The sequence below is a fragment of the Capricornis sumatraensis genome, chromosome 1, assembly GCF_032405125.1.
Source record: "Capricornis sumatraensis isolate serow.1 chromosome 1, serow.2, whole genome shotgun sequence".
Classification (NCBI taxonomy): domain Eukaryota; kingdom Metazoa; phylum Chordata; class Mammalia; order Artiodactyla; family Bovidae; genus Capricornis; species Capricornis sumatraensis.
In genome coordinates, this window is record NC_091069.1 from 206,019,525 (window position 1) to 206,040,569 (window position 21,045).

The 21,045-nt window shown below is 39.5% G+C and overlaps 1 protein-coding gene across 1 annotated transcript in view; it reads left to right on the top strand.

The window, feature by feature from the left end:
- WDR49 (WD repeat domain 49) overlaps positions 1-21,045 on the top strand; it is a 159,592-nt gene that overhangs the window by 124,614 nt on the left and 13,933 nt on the right. The window contains exons 15-17 of the mRNA XM_068968895.1: positions 1,082-1,248; positions 10,293-10,402; positions 12,868-13,014. Of these exons, the coding sequence (XP_068824996.1) occupies positions 1,082-1,248; positions 10,293-10,402; positions 12,868-13,014 (424 nt within the window). The remainder of the gene's footprint in view (positions 1-1,081; positions 1,249-10,292; positions 10,403-12,867; positions 13,015-21,045) is intronic.

A 21,045-nucleotide genomic window follows, 5' to 3' on the forward strand; every position in this document is an offset into this window, starting at 1 on the left:
TTTCTAGAGTTGGAGAGATGGAGTGGGGATGTTTTATCTGTGGAGATACATTTATCCCAGGAAACTGTCAGACGATTGTGGTATAAAAAGAAGTGAGGTGGTCTGCGTGCTTCTTCAGTGTCCATCACAGCACTGACCACTGTTGTGTTCTGCAGAGTTTGTGTTCTGGTGCCCCCTCCTCCGCTGATGCTTCTGATACTCAGTGACTTTGATTGACCTTATTCACCCAGTGTTTAAAATTTAAGTTTCCCATGTTTGAACATGAGTTTTCATATAAGATCTGTATTTCTTACTTCTCTCGGAAAAGAACATATGTCATTCCCTGAGAGTAGCTATGGCTCCCTTAATGGAAAATGGGCTTACTCTAAGTCAGTGTAGTCCCATCTTTCTTTCCCTTTTGCTTATGAACACTGAGGCTGAATTTAATTTACTATTTATTATCCTATATGAGACTTGATCATTCATTGACACTATATTCCTGGGCCCTGGAGGCATTCTACTCTGTAAATCCTTCTGACAAAGTTTGATCAGTTGCAGGTGAGATATGCTGGGGATCCCTAATGTTCCCTCATCATACAGGCTGTGTTCCCTGAGGCATTCCTGTGGATACAGAGTGAGCTGGTAGAAGAGAAATTATAGCTTCAGAAAATTTCTGTTTGCTTCTTATGATGCATCCCTTTCTAATTTTATTAAACTTACATGTGTATGTTCCATCTCCCTTTTAAGACTGTAAGCTCCTTGAGAACTTACATATCTCCTTCATTTTTGATGTCCTGAGGACTTCAATAAAGAATCTAGCACGTTTAGTCACTACACTCCTGTCCCAGCCTTTGCTATCCCATAGACTTTAGTCCACCAGACTCCTCTGTCCATGGGATTCTCCAGGCAAGAAGATGAGTGGTTGCTATGCCTTCCTTCAGAGGATCTTTCTGACCCAGGGATCGAACCTGCGTCTCTTATGTCTCCTGCATTAGTAGGCAGGTTCTTTACCACTAGCTCCAAGTGGGAAGCCCAAATGTTCAAGGAAAATACATGTTATAAAAATAAATCTCTCTCTCTCTCTTTTTTTTTTTTTTTTTAGGAAAAGCATTGGCAACTTGAAAACTGTTTTTCTGTCCCTAAAATAGACACTAATTTTATGGGAAATAAGATTCAAGAGAAAAGCATAAAGGAAATTCCTTTATTTTCTAAGGAGGAATCATGTTTAGACCCATCAAAACATTCGCTACTTGATAAGAAAACATACAGGTTAGTACATCTTCCCTGTAAAGGGTGAAATTGGCCCCCAGTTCCTTCTATGCTCTGGGGAATGTCTAATGACTACCTCAAGATTTCGCTCACATTCTGATCATTGGTAGATGTGCGTGTGTGAGGCAGAGGAAGAACTTATATTCTCAGGCTGGTGTCTGATTCTTACTTCTTGTCTCTTTGCAATGATTGATTTCTATCCTGTCTTCTAGTCTCCTGTGTCTACTCCATCATCAACCTAATTTTGGAAATAACCCTTTTCTTCAAAAGCAATATATGTGTGTATGTATGTACGTGTCTATCTAGCTAGCTACCTCTCTTAGAATGTATGTCAGATTTTACTTTTGGTTTTGGTAAGGCTCACAGAGATTTGTGGGCTTCCCAGGTGTTTCAGTGGTAAAGAATCCACCTTTCCATGCAAGAGCTGCAGGAGACAAAGGTTCGATCCCTAGGTCGGGAAGATCCCTGGAGTAGGAAATGGCAACCCAGTCCAATATGCTTGCCTAGAGAATCCCATGGACACAGGAGCCTGGCAGGCTATAGTCTATAGATTCAAAAAAAGTTGGACATGACTGAGCATGCCTGCACTCACAGAGGTTTATGTGACAGAAGTTCAAAGAGCTTAACTTTGAATATTGAACATCACTCTCATTCTACGACTTCTAGTCTTTCCTTCCTGCTGTTCAGCCATTTCATCTCTTCTGCCACTCAGATGGATCTCATTCTTACATTCTTCTAACTCCCTAATGCCAGGCAGTTTTAATTGTTTTTTTTTGTTGTTGTGGTGGTGGTTGGTTTGTTTTCTATATCCTTGCTAACTCATGGTCTCATAATTTCATCTTTTGTATTAAACAATGTTTTTTAGAAAACAATTTTATTCATTGTATTTTCTTTGATACAGTTGGCATTTCTATTACCATGTGACTCTATTATTTTTTTAAGCTCTATAGAAAAATTGCATAGAAAGTAGAGAGTTCATACATACTCTGCCCTCAGCCCATACAGTGTCAAATGTTAGTGTGGTACATTTGTTACAATCTATGAACCAATACTGATACTTTATTAATAGCTAAATTCCATAGTTCACATTTAGAGGGTAAAGTTGAGCATTCTCTGATGACACTACCCAGAGACCTCCACCTTGCACTTTTCTAAATTAATGCATTCTTTGACCAAACTCTTGGGATTCAACCCCACCAGTTGGGGTTTTTCTGTTCTAGTCTCCTCACACTGGCAGCCTTGCCTCTTGCATAACTTCCCTTGGGTTAATTTCTGCTTGGCCAATAGGAAACCCGCACATCCTTCCCACCCCAGCTCCTCGACAGTCACTCCTCCTGCTCACTGGGGCAGTTTCAGTCATAGTAGACCTTTTCAGATATTAATTCACTGGTCCATTGTGTCCCTCTAAGGGTTATCCTGGGCAGCAGATGTTTAGCTTTTTGTCTGGCTTATGTGAATGGAAGCTAAAACTGAGGGGAAGAGTCCCTCCTCTTCCATGAGGGTGGGACTCAGTCCTTACCTGTGACTCTTTCCAGTGAAAGTCTCTCTTAGAATTTCTACATCCTTAGTCTTTTTTTGTCGTAGAGTGTTGGTTGATCTGAGCATCACAAGATCAGTTTTGGAGCCACCTTCCTGACAAAGGGGGCGAGCACAAGGAATTGATCTAGCACCTCACTTTGAAATGTGGGAATGCTGTCTATCTCTTAATTAATTAATTATTTTGCTTTCAGACTTTTGGGACCTCTGTTGACAAGGAGGTAGGAGGAAAAAAAAAATTCCCTTTTAAACATCCTGTTACACTAAATTACCCTTTGGTATGTGTTCTTCCATTTCCTTGAATTATGGCTTGCTAAAATGTCAAGTGGCATTTTGCTTTTAGGCAGAAGAATCTTTCAACAGAGAAATATAGCATGACTGATCCTGTATAAGAATAGAATGCTGAGAATGGAAAACTTGGTGTATGGTAAAATGCCCCCACCTAGCCACCCAACTTAATCAGGAAATAAAGTTACCCCAGGGTAACACCAATTGATCATCATTTCTCTTTCTGTGACACTTCCAGAAGAGTGAATCCAAATGTCCACAGATTCTTATTTATTTCAGCCAAATACTAAGTTCCCATTCCTTATGACAGTCTCAGTTATTTAATTTTAATCAACCTTTTCTTAGAGTTCAAAATTAGCCTTTTGAACTCTTTACTTCTTTTCGGACTTCTGTCTCATCTTATTGCCTTTCCTGTTGTCCCATGACACTCGTCTTCTGAAAATCAGTGCTGATGTGTAGATACTTAAATTCACAGATTTCTCTTAAAATGAGAGCTTTGCACCTGCCGGATTAGATAAGACTACAGCAGAGAAATCCTCTTACCTTTGCTATATATTTCTGTGGGCCTTGGGAACGGTTTCTGGCAGAAAAGATCGAAAATATCCCTGTTTACTGCATCTTTTCAAGTGACAATACAAAATATCTGTGATCTTTAAAACTTCTGCCTTTAATTCAAATGGGTAGTTGGCATAATTTTAAAAATTTGTAGTAAAGAGATAGTAAAGAATAATGCCATTTTGAAATTTTTGAACTAATTGGAAGAAAAAAATTAAAAACCTATTCTTAGAATTGACTTGGCAAGTACAGCCCTGACTTCTCCCAGAAACATGTTCATGAATCCTATGGAGAAAACCTACAAATGCTATACAACTGTCAGATGTAAAGTATCTTTTGTGGTCTTCATCCAGTATTGAAGAGATTATAGATTACCTTTTACGTAGGAAAATATTATTCTGGAGAATGTGCCCTATTCCTAATCAGATCAGGAAATCCAAAGAGAAATCATTCCAGTTCTCTTCTATATGCAAAGTATGAAAGAAAAGTAAATACATGAAAGAATTTAGAGAGACTAAAAGGGGAAAAGCACATTTGGGTATGCAGGTGGGGAGATGTTTAAATGGAGAGGGAGGAAAATAAGAGAGATAGAGATACAAAAAGAAAAAGCCAATAGGAAATAGAAGAAGCAGGAATAGTGAAGGAAAACATTAAATCATGTAAAGCCATGTTCTCACCTTAACTCCTAAGATTCTCTTTCCAGGATAAAATCTTTGCATTTATTATGTTCTGTCTTATACATAAACATCAGTTTTCCATTGACTTAAGATATTTTATGATATTATGTGTGAGAAGAAGGTAAGTGGTAAAATGTCATCTTCAATTTAAACCTGAGGAGATGAATGAAGATGAGTATGGAGTTATGGAGTTTAACAGAGAATAGGAAGTTATAATGCTTAGTTAACAATTAACCCAAAGAAATAGATTTTCCCTTTCTGTAGTTTCTACTAAAGTCGTATTACCATCAGAAAATGGAAAAAAAATAAAATGACTAAAAAGATAAAATACAGAAACAAAACCACAGTGTACATGCATTTTTCTTAATGTAAGGCAATATTTGGTTTCTGGACTCACACGAAAGTACTCTAATCTAGATAAATTACAGATAAAATGAATAATTTAGGCAATATAACCTTAGAATATTTCTTTGTCATGAAAATAATGCATGTCCATTAGGAGAAAAATTGGAAATACAAATAAGCAAGATGAAAAAGATGAAAATAAATCATTAACAGCAAAACCACCACTAACACTTAGGCATTTCACGCTTCAGGTCTTGTTCTGAACATGCTACAGCAACTAAACAAATATGCATCTTATAAAAATGAGGTTGTAGTATACATAGTTTATAACCTGTTTTACAACCTAAAAAACATACAGGTAGTACATTTCTATGTTATTTAATATGAGTGTCCCCAGATATCAATATTTGTGACAACTCCGTGGGAATTATTACGTAGCTTTCTAAACATTCTCTTCTTTTAAATATCTAAACTGTGTACAAGTTTTAACTGGGAACATTTCTTTAAATACCTTCATGCATACGTGTTAGAATACCTGACCACATTCATCATTAGAATAAATTATTTGAAACGGAGATGTTGAGTCAAAGTTTTAAAGGTCTCTGAGTCTTGCTAAATTGCTGTCCCAATGATGTGTGGGCTCTACCACCAGCAGGAAAGGGAAATGACTGTGTCTGAACCAACACTGCATGTTGTCATTGTCTTAAAATTGTTGCTCTGATAGACTGTCAGTGTTTTAAGTTGGACTTTTAAATTATTTGTGAGAATAAACATTTTTCACATGTTTATTAATCTTTAATAATTCAGTAACAAATTTGAAAGAGGTATCTGATGTCTGGTAGACTAATTCCCAATCCAGCTGTAAGAGAAGCATATTCCAGCTGTATCTTTTATTTTTTTATTTTTTTTAATTTTAAAATCTTTAATTCTTACATGTGTTCCCAAACATGAACCCCCCTCCCACCTCCCTCCCCATAACATCTCAGTGGGTCATCCCCATGGACCAGCCCCAAGCCTGCTGTATCCTGCGTCAGACATAGACTGGCAAATCAATTCTTACATGATAGTATACATGATAGAATGCCATTCTCCAACCCTATAGGCTGTACTCAACGATCGTACAGATAGCCTTCTCTGTTATTGAACCACTCTTCATTATAGAATGACTCTAATGGTAAGTCAGACCTATCCAACTGAACACACTCTGATCCTTCTTTATTCTTATGCTAGGGCAACAAAGAGCACTCTGTCTTTGGAGTGCTCCAGAGCACTCCGTCTTCTATGATCTCACACATTTTTCTTTGGCTACCATTAAAAAAATATTTATGGTGAAAGGATTATTTATTAGAAGCCAGGGTAAAAGAATTAGTTGAGAAATGAAACATAAATTTCCATTAATTTCTCAGTAAGTCTGTATAAAACAGAAGGCACACTTACTGATTCTTAAACATATGAGATGATTATGTACGAAAGTCCATATTATTATTAGAGGGTAACTGATAGTATTGTTTGTATGCTTAACTTTCTAATTATTCCGCCAGTAGAGCTTATGTGGGAAAATAGGAGTAATTGTAAATACAAATAATTTAAATATAAGATTAAAAAAAGAATATTAGAACTGACTGCATACACAGGTGCTTAGTCATGTCCGACTCTGTGTGACCTTATGGACCTTAGCCCACCAGACTCCTCTGTCCATGAGATTCTTCATGCAAGAATACCAGAGTGGGTTGCCATGCCCTCCTCCAAGGTATGTTCCCAATCCAGGGATCAAATCATCTCCTGCATCGGCAGGCAGGTTCTTTACTGCTGAGCCATTGGAGAAGCCCCAGGACTGACTTTTGGGAATATTGGAACACCTAATTTGAGTGGTAAATATTGTATTATTCTGTCCTAAAATGATAGTAGTCAATACTTATTGAGCTCTTACTGTATGCCAGGCATTGTTCTAAGGTTTTTATGGTTTAGCTCATTTAATTGTCACTATAATCCTTGGCTATGTATGGGTGTGAGAGTTGGAGCCTAAAGAAAGCTGAGAGCTGAAGAATTGAAGTTTTTGATCTGTGGTGTTGGAGAAGACTCTTGAGAGTCCCTTGGACTGCAAGGAGATCCAACCAGTCCATCCTAAAGGAAATCAACCCTGAATATTCATTGGAAGGACTGATGCTGAAGCTGAAGCTCCAATACTTTGGCCACCTGATGTGAAGAGCTGACTTATTGGAAAAGACCCTGATGCTGGGAAAGACTGAAGACAAGAGAAGGGGACACAAGTGGATGAGATGGTTGGACGGCATCACCAACACAATGGACATGAGTTTGAGCAAGCTCTAGGAGTTGGTGATGGGGAGGGAAGCCTGGTGTGCTGAAGTCCATGGGGCTGTAAAGAGTCGGACATGACTGAGCAACTAACTGAACAGAACTGAACTGATAATCCTTGGTGGTATCCACAGTTGTAATCCCCATTTCATAACTAGGAAAGCAAGACAGAAAAAAGTTTAAGTGACTTACACAACCCATAAGAGGTGAGCCAGGGACCCCAAAGCAGGCTCCAGAGTCAATACGCTTTGCTGTTGCTCTATTCTGCCTGTGCAATGATCAACATGTGACAGTACTGAAATTTTGTTGGTCTCTGAGTCAAGTGATCAAATGTTTTGTTAAGCACCTGCTATGGGTAAGCAACTACTCTAGGCACCTTCACTTCCTTTAATGCCCAATAGGGCACTTGGGAACTTGACACTCATCATTCCTCCCTTGTACAACCAGCACTGAGAGATGGGAAATATGGTCTCTCCTTCTCATAGAATTGATGGCGAGGATACCAGAGTCCATAGTAGGCCCTCATTTTGCATCACCCCATAAGACATTTTTGCAAAAGTTTTAAACTCTATCTATACTCTTTATTAGCTTCCCAGGTAGAGAACCCCCAGGCTAGTGGTAAAGAACCACCACTTCCCCCGCCCCCAGCCAATGCAGGAGATCCAAGAGATGTGGGTTCAATTCTTGGTTCAGGATGATTCCCTGGAGAAGGAAATGGCAACCCACACCAGTATTCTGGCCTGGAGAATCCCATGGACAGAGAAGCCTGGCAGGTTACAGTCCATAGGGTTGCGAAGAGTTGAACATGACTGGAGAGACAAGCACATGCACACATTCTCTTTATTTGGCTTCCGAGGTGGCTCAGTGGTAAAGAATTTACCTACCAATGCAGGTGAGGTGAGTTCAAACTCTGGGTCAGGAAGATCCCCTGGAGGAGGAAATGGAAACCCATTCCAATATTCTTGCCTGGAGAATTCCATGCACAGAGGAGCTTATAGCCTGACAGGCTACAATCCATAGGACTGCAAAGAGTCAGACATGACTGAGCATGCACACCCGCATGCTGTTTATTACATCCTTTAGCTTCTTTGTATTTGTCTACTAGGAATACTGGAAACTTGGGAGTATTCATCTCTTTCCAGTTCCCCGTACGTTTTCATAGTCACCGTTTTCCCAGAAGTCTAATGTCTTTGCAAATGAAGCAAAAGGTTGGCCTTTGTGGTTTGGGGGAAAATTTCTACCTACCTTCAGTCTTTTGGATGGCAAAGATTTCCTTTAAAAAAGTTATAATTCCAAATAATTTATATAGATACTCCCCCCAATCAAGGAAGTAGAGCTTAACTTTCCTCTTTATCTGCCTTCAGAGAGTATTGTGTAGACATTAAAGGAAAAAGTAACTTTGCTGAGACCTGGCAAGCAACCTTGGCCAGTTGATAAAGTTTACATCAAACAGTGGTAAGTCAGGTCAATAGTATGTGCCCTCGATAAACTGTGGGCTTCCCTGTGGCTTAGTAAAGAATCTGCCTTCAATGTGGGAGACCTGGATTCAGTCCCTGGGTTGGGAAGATCCCCTGGAGAAGGGAAAGGCTACTCACTCTAGTATTCTGGCCTGGAGAATTCCATGGACTGTATAGTCCATGGGGTCAAAAAGAGTCTGATAGGACTGAACGACTTTCACTTTCACTTTGATAAGTGGTAATGAACATAACACTTCACCTCTCTTTCTTCCAACAACTCATAATCCCCATCTAAGCATTAGAAAAGCATCAGACAAACCCAAATTGAAGGAGATTCTACCAAAAAACTGACAGGTGTTTCTTAAACCTGTTAAGGTCATCTAAAACAAGCAAAATCTGAGAAATTGTTTTATACCAGAGGAAACTAAGGATTCAGAAAACTAAATGTAATGTAGGATCCTGGGACAGGAAAAGAGCAGTTAGAAAAAAGGGGAATCCTAATAAAATACTACTAATAATGTACCAGTATTGATTTTGAAATTGTGACAAATGGTAATATAAGATGTTAACAATAGGGAAAATTGGGTGAAGGGGTTCCAGAACTCTCTACTGTCTTTATAAATTTTCTGTTAATCTATAACTACTCTACAATGGAAATTTTACTTTTAAGCTCATTAAATTTGAGAGATAAAGTCAACTAAGATAGAGGAAAAGGAAGGAGGGAAATTAACGTTTATTGAACACTATTGTTTATTAGACACATCACTCAGCATTCATCCTTCTTACCTCCTTTAACACCACAATAAGAATTACATGCGGAGCGGGAAATTGAGGCTGAGAGGATAAGAAACATCTCAAGGGTCTATGAAAAAGTGAAAGTGTTAATCACTCAGTCGTGTCCAACTCTGCGACCCTGGGGACTGTAGACTGCCAGGCTCCTCTGTCCATGGAATTCTCCAGATCAGAATACTGGAGTGGGTTGCCATTCCTTTCTCCAGGGAAGCTTTCCAGTCCAGGGATCGAACGCGTGTCTCCTGCATTGCAGGCAGATTATTTACCATTTGAACCACCAGGGAAGCCCCAGAGTTCTATAGCTGTTCAGTATGTAACAAAATTGGGAATAAAAATTAGAAGGGGGAGTAGTAATCACAAGGGTTAAAGGATGCAAAGAAAGGAGGCAGAAGGAAGAGGGCAGGCCCTGTGACTCTCAACAATTTTGTGAAAATAAGGATGTTTTCTGACCAGACACTTTCCAAGAAAATAATAATTTTTGGCAACATGACTTGTAGCTGTTAAGGCTGAGGTCTATGACAGTAAATGTTAAATATATTTGAAATCATTTCCTGTTTGCTGACTGGAATTATATACCACCATGTAATGGTTTTACTTCCTGTATTTTATTGATAAAAACTTTTTCTGTGGATTCAAGCTAATCTAAAGTTTTCATGTAGATTCATATGACAAGCCTCAAAAATACTGAGTTATTTTTTTCTTTTTGCATTTTGGATACCATAAGTGAAGATGCAGGCATAACAATGGATAAAGGAACTTTTGATCAATAACACTAATTAGCCCATATAATTTACACATAGGGCAAGGATAGTGTGCATTTCTATGACATTTTCTTCTGAGGATGGGACCTTTGCTTAACTGACTTCTCCTTCTCTGTGACTCTTCCTCTTTTATACCATCACCTGGCTAGGCCTTTTACTCAAAGATGTAACTTGATTAGTGTAAACAAATGTCACTACTTAAGTCCACAGGATAGAGATTTTTGTTGTTGTTGTTAAAGGTGTATATTTACAGCCAGAAAGTGTCTGTTCATCCTTTGTGGTTGATTTTTATTTCATCATAAATTATTTTCTTCCAGTGTCAGACCTTCAGAAGTCATAAACTTAGGTGTGAAATATATGGAAAGAAATGTTTATAAGAAAAAAACACATGACCTTTACAATGGTGGAATTATACAAAAATCATGCAGTAAGTTATCACTGTTGATACATTTTTATTATGTTATTATTTTATAGATTGTTACAAAGAAAACAAATAACTATGCTATGTGCCAGGAATATTGGTGGTGGTGGTTTAGTCACTAAGTGGTGACCAACTCTTGCAGCCCCCAGTGGACTGTTGTTTGCCAGACTTCTCTGTCCATGGGATTTCCCATGCAAGAATACTGGAGTAGGTTGCCATTTCCTTCCCCAGGGGATCTTCTTGACTCGGATTGAACCAGGGATGTTGGTATTTCATAATAAACCTGAATAAGGTCTTGTGATCTCCATTGAATAAAGGGAAGACAAAGAGGCTCAGAGATGTTGAGTGACTTCTCTAAGCCTTCACAATCAACAAGTGGCAGAAGTGTAAAGTCTAAGCCAGAAAACATGTGGAAAGTGCCCAGTATAGTTTCCAAAACAGAGTTGGCACTGAAATGTTAATTTTCTCCCCTAAGTGTTTAAAAGATAAAAATAAAATTAAAACTTTCTTTTCTCTCAGAAAGCCCCAAACCACACAGAACAGTGTATTTTCTTTTTTTTTTAGTTTTGGCAGACTAGATAAAGAATTATTTTAAAAACTAATTAAAACAAAAGATTGTTATCATACTGAAGTGTATTATTTAGAAGAGTAGTGAGAATCATTCTGGAAGCTCCATCATATAACAAGAATATTTCACTCACTACAAATCTTTTGTCACCTTATGTCCAAGGGGGTGCTGCACTTTCATAGAGCAAACATGCTAATTTCTGTTGAAATTTTTGCTGTCAAAAGATACATTATTATTTGTTAATATTCAATGCATATTTATAAACTAATCTGCTACATAGGGGTTTTGCCAAGATTACATGAAATAATTATATGTGAAGCACTTAGTGCTTGGCATATTATAAAAACTCAATACAATTTTATTACTAATATTATTAATTATTATTAGTATTATACCTTGGAGCAGAACTTTTGGAATGATATATGTTTGAGTAGATGTCCAAAGTCTGCTATTTATCAATGATATTTTACAGGTTGTGAATATTTCTCCTTTGGTTTGCAATACACTTGTCCCCAAAGTATGTTCTCTGGTCTACTAGAATTAGCATCACTGGAAACTTAGAAAGGTAAATTCTGGGGCCCTATGCCCACCCACTGGAGAAGGAAATGGCAAGCCACTCCAATATTCTTGCCTGGAAAATCCTATGGACAGAGGAGCCTGGTGGGCTCATCCCATCAGATTGCAAACAGTCGGACATGGCTGAGCAACCAAGCCTCCCCACCCAACTAAATCAGAAACAGGAGCGGTGCAAGTGGTTTATGCTTGAACAAGCCCCGCAGATGACTCTGATATCTGGTATGGTCTGAGAATCACTGACATAGCTTGTCTCTGAGTAGATGCTGGTTACAAGACAACAGAATGACAAAAGCAGTTTTTACCCTAGAGCTAACAATCAAGAACACACATCTAATTAACCATTTTTTGGCTGGGCCATGTGGCATGTGGGGTCTTAGTTCCCCAACCTGGGATCCAACCCATGCCCCCTGCAGTGGAAGCAGAAAGTCTTAACCATTGGCCTGCCAGGGAAGTGCCTAGAGTCCTGACTTGAATTAAGTTTTTGCAGACTTCTATTCCATTTGCAAGAGGCTTCCCCAGTGGCTTAGCAGGTAAAGAATCCACCTGCAATGCAGGAGACTCAGGAGCCTTGGGTTCAAGCACTGGTTGTAGAGATCTCCTAGAGAAGGAAATGGCACGCAGCCCAGTATTCTTGCCTGAAAAATCCCATGGACAGAGGAGTCTGGTGAGCTATGGTCCATGGGGTCACAAAAAGTCAGACATGTCTTAGCGACTAAGCACACAAGCATTCCATTATCCATTTATCCCATGAAGCAAAAAAAAAAAACAAAAAAACAAAAAAACAAAACTTTCCACTCCGTCCAAGACTGTGCTTGTAAAGGCACAGTTACAAGTCTTCCTTCTCATTATCTCATCATGTGAATCATAGATATACTAACACAGCCCTGGTTTACATTATAGCACAATGAAACTGTACCTGCATATTCAAAATTTTAGATATGTTGTTAAATTAAATACTGGAAAATAGGTTTTACCTCACAAAGCTGCACTTTTCTTGCAGAAAAAAAGAGAAACGGGTTTTTTTCCAAAATTGCAGAATACTCATTTTCAAGGGAAGATCACAAAAGAATACAAAATGAAAAATAAATGAATGGGGAGTCTTGAGTTTCTTTTCGTCCCTTTGAATAAAAGGACCATGGCTTTATCTTGAACAGCTGTGTTTACAGGGTTTGCTGATCACTGCAGCTGTACCAGCTGAGTAACAGGAAGGTTAAATTAAAAAAAAAAAAAAAAGAAGTTAACTTGGAAATGTGCTAGCTCTTTCTGAGGAATTAATGATATTGTACTTTTTTTTTCCCATCCTCCCTTAAAACCTGCTGTTGTGAAGGCAGTTTTCGGTCATTAAGCATTGGAACGTTGAAAGAGCTACCTGAAGTGAATAAACCAGCTTTTCTTCTAGACCCTGAAAAATACTTTAGGGAAGGCCCAGAGGAGCAGTGTCCCCAAATTCCAGAGTTTCCATCACTTTCTGAAAGTAAGTCCTCAACCACTGTACCACTTCCATCCTTTCTCCCCAGGAAACTCAACCGATTAAGAAAACAAAATGGAGAAACATGAAGGTAACACATGTTCGCCTTGTAGATGGCAGTGAAATGAAGTGTGGTTTGACTGTTAAGATTTATAGCTTAGTTGCTGGTCAGTGCTCACAGAAAGGACAGCTAATGGGCTGAAACACATAAAAGGAATATTTTTATTTTGCCACTTTTCTGAAGTCAGAAAGCCATAAATAATATGATTCTGCTATGAATGAGAACCCTTCCCCCTCGCCAATAATCTGAATTTTCAAATCTGATACCAGAGAAAGAGACATCCTAAGGCTGCTTCTGAACAGAATCTCTGACAATCTGGGTTTGTTCTTTTCATGTGAAACTCTATAAATGGCGGCTACTTAAATTGTATTGTCTTAGAGCCTTCCAGCTGCAATGCTAGGCTAATGGGATGAGAGGAAAAGAAAGCTTATCTTAGAACATAGAAGTGAATGGTCTCTGAACATTTGGAAACAAGATGTGCAAAAGAATGCTCTATTTTTTTCAGATTGTTATAGGCTTCCAAGTTTCTAAGAACTTAAAGAGTAATTCTGTATAAACATCCTACCCGCAAAGAGGGACACAACGGGAGTGCAGGCAATACAACCGGCTACTCGGCGAGGCACGCGGAAAGCATATGGACACCGCAGGGGACTCATTTAAAATAATTAATGAAAAGAGACATTTTCAGCTTGTAGTAGTCAAAAGATCAGAACTGCACTCTAACCATCTGAGATCTGTGGTTTTAAACTTTTCAAATCCTCTGAGATTGGGGTTCAATCCTTGAGAAATAATAACCCTTGTAGGAAGGAGGCGTTTATGCTTACACTTGAGGAAGTTTAAGCCTCTTGTCTCTGCTTGCTTCCCTATTACAGCTGGTCAACATTTGTTTGTTTGTTTGTTTTTAATTCCACTTGAAAGCAAGGTACAGCTGCCATTCCTCACCACTGTATTTCCACTCTAGTTATTATCAGCTTCCTTTGCTTTTTCTCAGTTTCTCTTTTCTAAATCTAGCATTTATTTGCTCTCAGGAGGATCATCTATGATACCTGCTCATTTCCTTTTAAAAACATGAATCCATAAATGGTAGGGCTTTAAATAACTTTTAGTTCATCCGACAGGGCTTTCAGTCTATCAGCCAATTGCTTTTTCCCCAGGATGATTCATTTTCAAGAATAAACATGGGAGGACGTATCTTGTACTGCTGAGTCACAGGTGGAAGAGAATTTGGGGAACAGTGAGTAAGAAAAGATCCAGGGAGCCAGAACAAAATGTAAAGGCAGTTCAGACGTAGAACATGTACCCAGGAGGAAACCAAGATGGAGCAGAGTCAGAATTGAGGCAAGAGAAATAGGAGAGGGAGAACGCAGAAACCTGAGAGCCAGGAAGTAGGAGAAAGAAACGATGAGCACAGCAAATGATTCTCCTCAGACCCAGGAGCTCCTGTGTTTTTGAGGAGCCTTGCACATTCTGCAGCAGGAAAATTCTCCTTTGTTTTCAGACAACTGCTCCTCATGGGCAGGGAGGATGTGTAAGGGAAGGTGGGGGTGAATGACTGGTTGGAAATACCAAAAATGCAAAGAAACCTCTAATACATTTTCAAAGTTCAAAGAGAATTTTTTCTCCCAGATAACTTATATAATTTTTCCTGTAATTTCCACACGATTTAAAAAAGATGCTTTCTTTCTTTTGCTTTTCTATTTTATTCTTCAGCTTTTCTTTCTTTGCTCCCTTCTAAATATTTCTACTCATCTGCTTTCTCTGCAAGGAAAACAGTTCCTTTTTGAAAAAGTTTCATCAACTCGAGAGAGAGACAGATATAAACTTTTGAGGGTGACGGAACGCATGACGCATGACACCACAAATGGCTTCCGTGGAAGCACCAGGCAAGAAGGCAGATTAAGTCTGTGCTGTGTTGTGCTTCACTCATGTCCAACCCTTGGTGATCCCATGGACTGTAGCCTGGCAGGCTCTTCTGTCCATGGGATGGAACCCAGGGATCGAATCCAGGTCTCCTGCATTGCAGGAGGATTCTTTACTGTCTGAGCCACCTGGCTGGGCATTATGCTTCCCAGGTGGCCTTAGTGGTAAAGAACCCACCTGCTAATACAAGAGACGTAGGAGAAGCAGGTTCAATCCTTGGGTCAGGAAGAACCCCTGAAGGAGGCAATGGCCAATCCACTCCAGTATTCTTGCCTGGAGAAACCCATGGATAGAGGAGCCTGGCAGGCTATAGTCCATGGGATCCCAAAGAGTTGGATATGACTGAGGTGACTTAGCACACATGGGGCATCAGAAAGAATTAGTTCAAATTTCCTCTGACTAGTAGTGTTAGTCGCTCAGTCGTGTCCAACTCTTTGCGATCCCATGGACTATAGCCTGCCAGGCTCCTCTGTCCATGAGATGCTCCTGGCAAGAATACTGGAGTGGATTGCCATTCCTTTTCCCACAGAATCTTCCTGACCCAGAGACTGAACCCGGGTCTCCTGCATTGCAGGCAGATTCTTTACCATTTGAGCTACAGGGAAGATGCTGTGGACTTAAAATGGGTAGAAGTTCAAAGGGTGAGGAAGGAGAAGAGGAAGTCTAGACCAAAAAACGTAAGGAAAAACGTAAGGAAATCAGGAGTGAAGTTGGGCAGACGTCCAGATGATTTCAAGCTGGCTGCAGTGGGTGACTTCAGACAGTGTCGTGGTGACTGAGTTTGACACAGATGAGTAGAGTTGAGTTTGGAAGGTGTTGAGTTTGAGGTACTGGTGTGCTAGTTAGAAACAAAGGTCTGGAGAATGCCCCAGGATTGTAACATGCTCTGCATGATAATGGTCTTCAGCTAGCTGATACAGAAATCATGTCTGCTCATGTGTGTATTTAGCCTCCCTGGTGAATAGTGAATGCCTTCTCTGCTGGCACTTGTGCTGGATGGTGAAGGGACAGAGCTGACATGTAGAGGGACAGCCTTCAAAGTTCTTGAAGATTAGTTGGGGAAATAGATAAGGAAACAAATCATTATGTTGCAGAAAAGGGGACCTCCTCCAGGGCCTGAGAGTGGGCCCTTGTCTAATTCTCAGAAATGAATTGTCTGAGGAGACATGTGTGCTGACAAAGGAAGAGACTTTATTGGGAAGGTGTGCCCAGGTGGAGGGCAGGAGGGTAAGGGAACCCAGGAAGACGGCCTTGTCATTTGGCTCAAAGTGGTCTTATGGTAATGAGATTAATTTCCGGGTTGCCTCTGGCCCATCATTCTGACTCAAGGTCCTTCCTGGTGGCATGTGCATCACTCAGCCAAGATGAGTTCCAGTGGGAAGGATTCTGGGAGGGTGGAGGAATATATGGACCGGTGTCTCCTTTAGACCTTCCCTGTTGGTGGTGGCTTGTTGGTTCCATGTTCCTTACCAGGACTTATGGTTATTATGGTGCTTGGCCAGGGTGGGTGGTTTTAGTTAGTGTTTCCCCCTGGCAATTATGTTTTATAGCAGAGGCTATAATAGTGGTAAGCCCTGGGCACTGTGGGACCACATGAAGATTCATAGATGATTTTCCAGAGAAACCAGATCATGCCTGAGCTAAACAGTAAAAGTTAAATCAATATTATTCAGATTTTAAAAAAAAAGGAGTATATATTTCTTGCAAAGGAGCAGTGTATGCAAGGGTAAGGTGGTATGAGCAAGATGGATGGTGTGTGCTTAGGGAGCTATCTGTAGTCCCCTTTAAATGGCTGGGTTCTAGAAGGAACATGAGAATTAAGGCTAGAGAGGCAAATGGAAGCCAAAGCATAGAGCGCTTGGCTTGCTGTGTTAAGGACTTTGGTATTTATTTTACCAGAAATGAGGAGACATTGGAATGTTTCAGTCAACTGTTCTGAATTATCCCATTTTATCTCTTCTATTAATTCTTCAGTTTTTACATCAATTTGTTTTAATCATTATCCTTTTAATGATTATGATAAAGGTCACAATACTCTCTCTTGTGTCCTTTAGTTCTTCTTGGGGTACTAGGCTTCCAACTGTGATTACTTTCCTTCATTCAGAACGCCCTGCAGTATTTCTTATAATGTCTGACGGGTCTAATGGTTAATCATTTTCCAGGCTTTTTGTTTCTGAAAGATGCATTTATTTCATTTTGTCTTTGAAAGGATATTTTCACTGGATTTAAAACTCTAGATAGCAGTATTTTAAAGATATTATATCATTGCTTCCTTGCTCCCATAGTTTCTGTTTATAAAGTTCCACTCTTCATACTATTGTTACTTCTTTGAATGTAATATTTTTTTCTGACTGTTTTAAAGGTTTTTCTCTTTATGCTTGGTTTTTGGCAACTTTATCATGCTGGGCATAAATACACTTTTCTCAGTATCTATACTGCTTGGGGTTGATAGGAATTTTTGAATGCATCTTTCTTCAATGTTGGATAATTCTCAGCTATTATCTTTATTTCTTTTCAATCACCACTTTCCAGTCCTGCTGGGATTGCTATTACACATATTTTGGACTTTAATTATATCACAAACGTTTCCTGTATTCTTATATTTCCACTTTGGTTTCCTCTCTGGGCTTCATTTTGGATATGTTATATTGATTTATCTTTGCATTCACTAATCCTGTCTCCTTTGCAAGTCTTTTAAACCTATGATATCAGTTTCCAATGTTAGATTATATTTATATATGTGTGCATATATACATACATTCAGTTCTAAAATGCCATTTGAATCATATATATATTCTAATTCTCAGTTGAAAATTACTTATTACTTATGTTTTAAATTACTTTATGTCATCCATTTTGTCCAAATATTGTCTGTTTTCTTTAACATATTTATAATTTAAAGTCCTGGCCTGCTGACATCAATATCTGGATGATCCTTGGATCTGCTTCTAATATCTATTTTTCCTTTTTGGTTACTGGTCACATTTTATTTCTTTCTTGCAAGTCCTATAATTTTATACATTTTCTGGCACAGTTTTTTTTAATTGTATGACAGAAATTGTGTAAAAGATCTATAGGTAATGAAATTAATGTTATTTTCTTTCCTTAGCTGGGCGAACAGCATGAAGTGTGACTCATGTTAATTCAGTTAGGAACTGAGTTCAGTCAGAGCCGGGTCATGGCTGCAGTTAGACTTCATTTACCTTCAGTTTCAAATGTTTGTTTAAGGCCTCTCACGGTAGTGTAGTCATTGTCTTCTAAGTACTATAAGACTGCGGGAAATGTTCATCTGCCTCCCCAGTCCAATTCATGGTCTCCCACTCCATCCCAGCACTCAGATTAAGTCCTGTGGGGAACCCTGGGCACAGTTACAAAGTTCCTCTGGATTTCAGTCCACCACATCAACCCACACGGTCATCCAAAGCTCTTCTGATTTTCCTTTCCCTTTAGAAAAGTCTCTTTGTCTATGGCAAATCTGTTTCTTAGCAGTGCCTGGACAGGATGAATCCCCAGAGGGAAGAAAAGATTTGGCAATCTCATCTCATCTGAGAAAGTTCTACCATCTCATGTATTTTAATTTGATAATCTTTGTTTCCATAGCCCTCTTATGGCTTTAAGAATATCATTTCTGTAATTTACCTTTTTTTTCTTCTATTTAGTCCAGTGAGAAGGATGACCTGGGGCTACTTATATCCTACCCAGAAACAAAATTCCTTTTGAAATCTTGAAACAGAAAAATGCCACGTCCAGGTTTGCATTTTAGAAAGCTTTCTGGAAACTGTGTGGTGGATGCATTATAATGGGGCTAAACTGAAGGCAGTGGATGTATCAGAGTTGTGGGAACTTGTATGACATCAACTACCTGCTTTTCCACGTTCACTTTGCCTTTTACTAGTTGTTTATATCTGGATAAATTATATAACCTACAAATTCTCAGTTTTCTCATCTGTTGAATGGGACCAATGGTGCCTGGAGTTGTATGGATTAATTTTAGCAGTGACTAGCCATTAATAAGCATAAATGGTAACTATTATTATTTTGAAGATAAGGAGACCCCAAAAGGAAGTAACTAATTTGAGAAGTGTTGCAGAGATAAATGAAAGGATTATGTGCCCTGGTGAGATGTTAAGACTTGTATGATTGTCAGGTTTCTAGCCTGGATAACTGTGTCAATAAAAGAGGCAGTTATTGAGAGAGGACTTATAGGAGGAAGAGATGGTAAAGAGTTAGTTTCAGACTACGTTGAGAAAGAGGTACGTGTGGGTCATCGACCAAGGAAAGTTAGCACTTTTCCAAGAAACTGTCTATAGTAGGGAGGAAAGACAAAGACCAATAACTGAAAAGCCACTATAAGTCAGGAGAACTACAGTCAAGGCATGTTTTAGAGTTAGTTTTATTTTTTAGTTGATTTTTTTCTTCTAATTTTAGATAGAATATATGCACATTGTAAAACACTGGCTAGTAAGAAGTAGAGATATTCTAAAGAACACAGCAATAGGGAGTCTAAAGAGCAGCCACTACTTCCAGGCCTGAGTTAGATGGGGGAAGATGCCTGCTAGAGCTGAGACCCAGACCTTGCGGGAGTGGGTTCATCCCCGTTTTATTGGATGGCAAGGTGGCAGAGTTGCAGGTGGAATTTGCAGAAATCTGTTCTCAGATTCTCTCCCATCCACAGGGGGTGCAGAACTCACTGCAGAGCCATGAAGGGAGTGAGGGGAGGCTGTCACAGGGAGGAATCACACTGGTGGCCTTCCCCTTGCCTCCTGGGGTATTATGGAAAGTCGTTCACTGGATGGTGGCACACAGGTGGCTCTCTGCGGCAGTCACCTGAGAGCGTGACAAGGGAAGCTGCTGGTTCTGGAGAAGCCATACTTGCATAACAAGAGTCTGGAGCTGGAGGAGACACGAGAGGAGCTGGGTCCTGGGGAAGCCATGATGTAGGTGTCTAGGCTGGAGGAGCAGCCCTGTAGGAGGCTGGTGAGAGAAGCACCCACTTAGAGAGAAATCCAGTGTCCCTCTAGTGCCCTCTAGTGACAGAGCTCAGCATCATCCCAGCTGTTAAAGGAGAGCATTTACAGGACTCTGGCCCATTATCACCTGGTGCTTAGTGATAAAGAACCTGCCTGCCAATGCAGGAGACCTAAGAGATGTAGGTTCTGTCCCTAGGTCTGGAAGATCCCCTGGAGGAGGGCATGGCAACCCATTCCAGTATTCTTACCTGGAAAATCCCATGGACAGAGGAACTTGGAGGGCTACAGTTCAAGGGTGGCAAAGAGTCAGACACGGCTGAAGCGACTTAGCATGCTGGCACAGACCATTATCACACAGCAAGCAGTGAAGGGTAGAATGGGAACCGAGGAGCAAAACATTGGTAGTTGGCATAGTACCCTGTTCCCTGGCTATTCATGCTTTTTATTCCACTCCTGTTCTTCACATTATTTGGTAACCTTTGAAATCACAGTCATTATTCCTACTAAGTTATAAGGTGTCAATGGTTATGGTTGTCTTTTGAATAAAACCTGGAAGACTCAAAGCAATAAAGATATAGTAAGGACCAAATTTCTAGCATAAGCATGGCTTCAAATCAAGACTACATTTGCTACCTGTATGACCTTGATCAGGTCAATTAAACTCTCTGTGGCTTAGTTTCTTCAACTAAAAATAGGCATCATAATTGTTACCCTCCCCATAATGTTGTTGTGAACATTAGCACAGAGCCTGTCACCTAATCAAAGTTTAATACATTTTTTTAATTGATGATATTATTATATCATCAATAAACAGCTTTATGACATAGGGATTATTATTGCCCCTATTTACTATATAAAGGGTCTCTGGCATAGGCTCTATGGCATAGAAGAAGAGTTTAAATAATTTATCTAGTTTTGCATAACCAGTAAAAGGTGGATTATAGTTGAGAAGAATCCATGTTATTCAGGCAAGTGTCCATGTTATTAATATTTCTAGATGCAGCCCCTCTTGTTCAAATAGTGATGAAATCACAATCCCTGGGCAACCTATTCTTATGATGATTTATAAAGCCAGCTATTTCACTT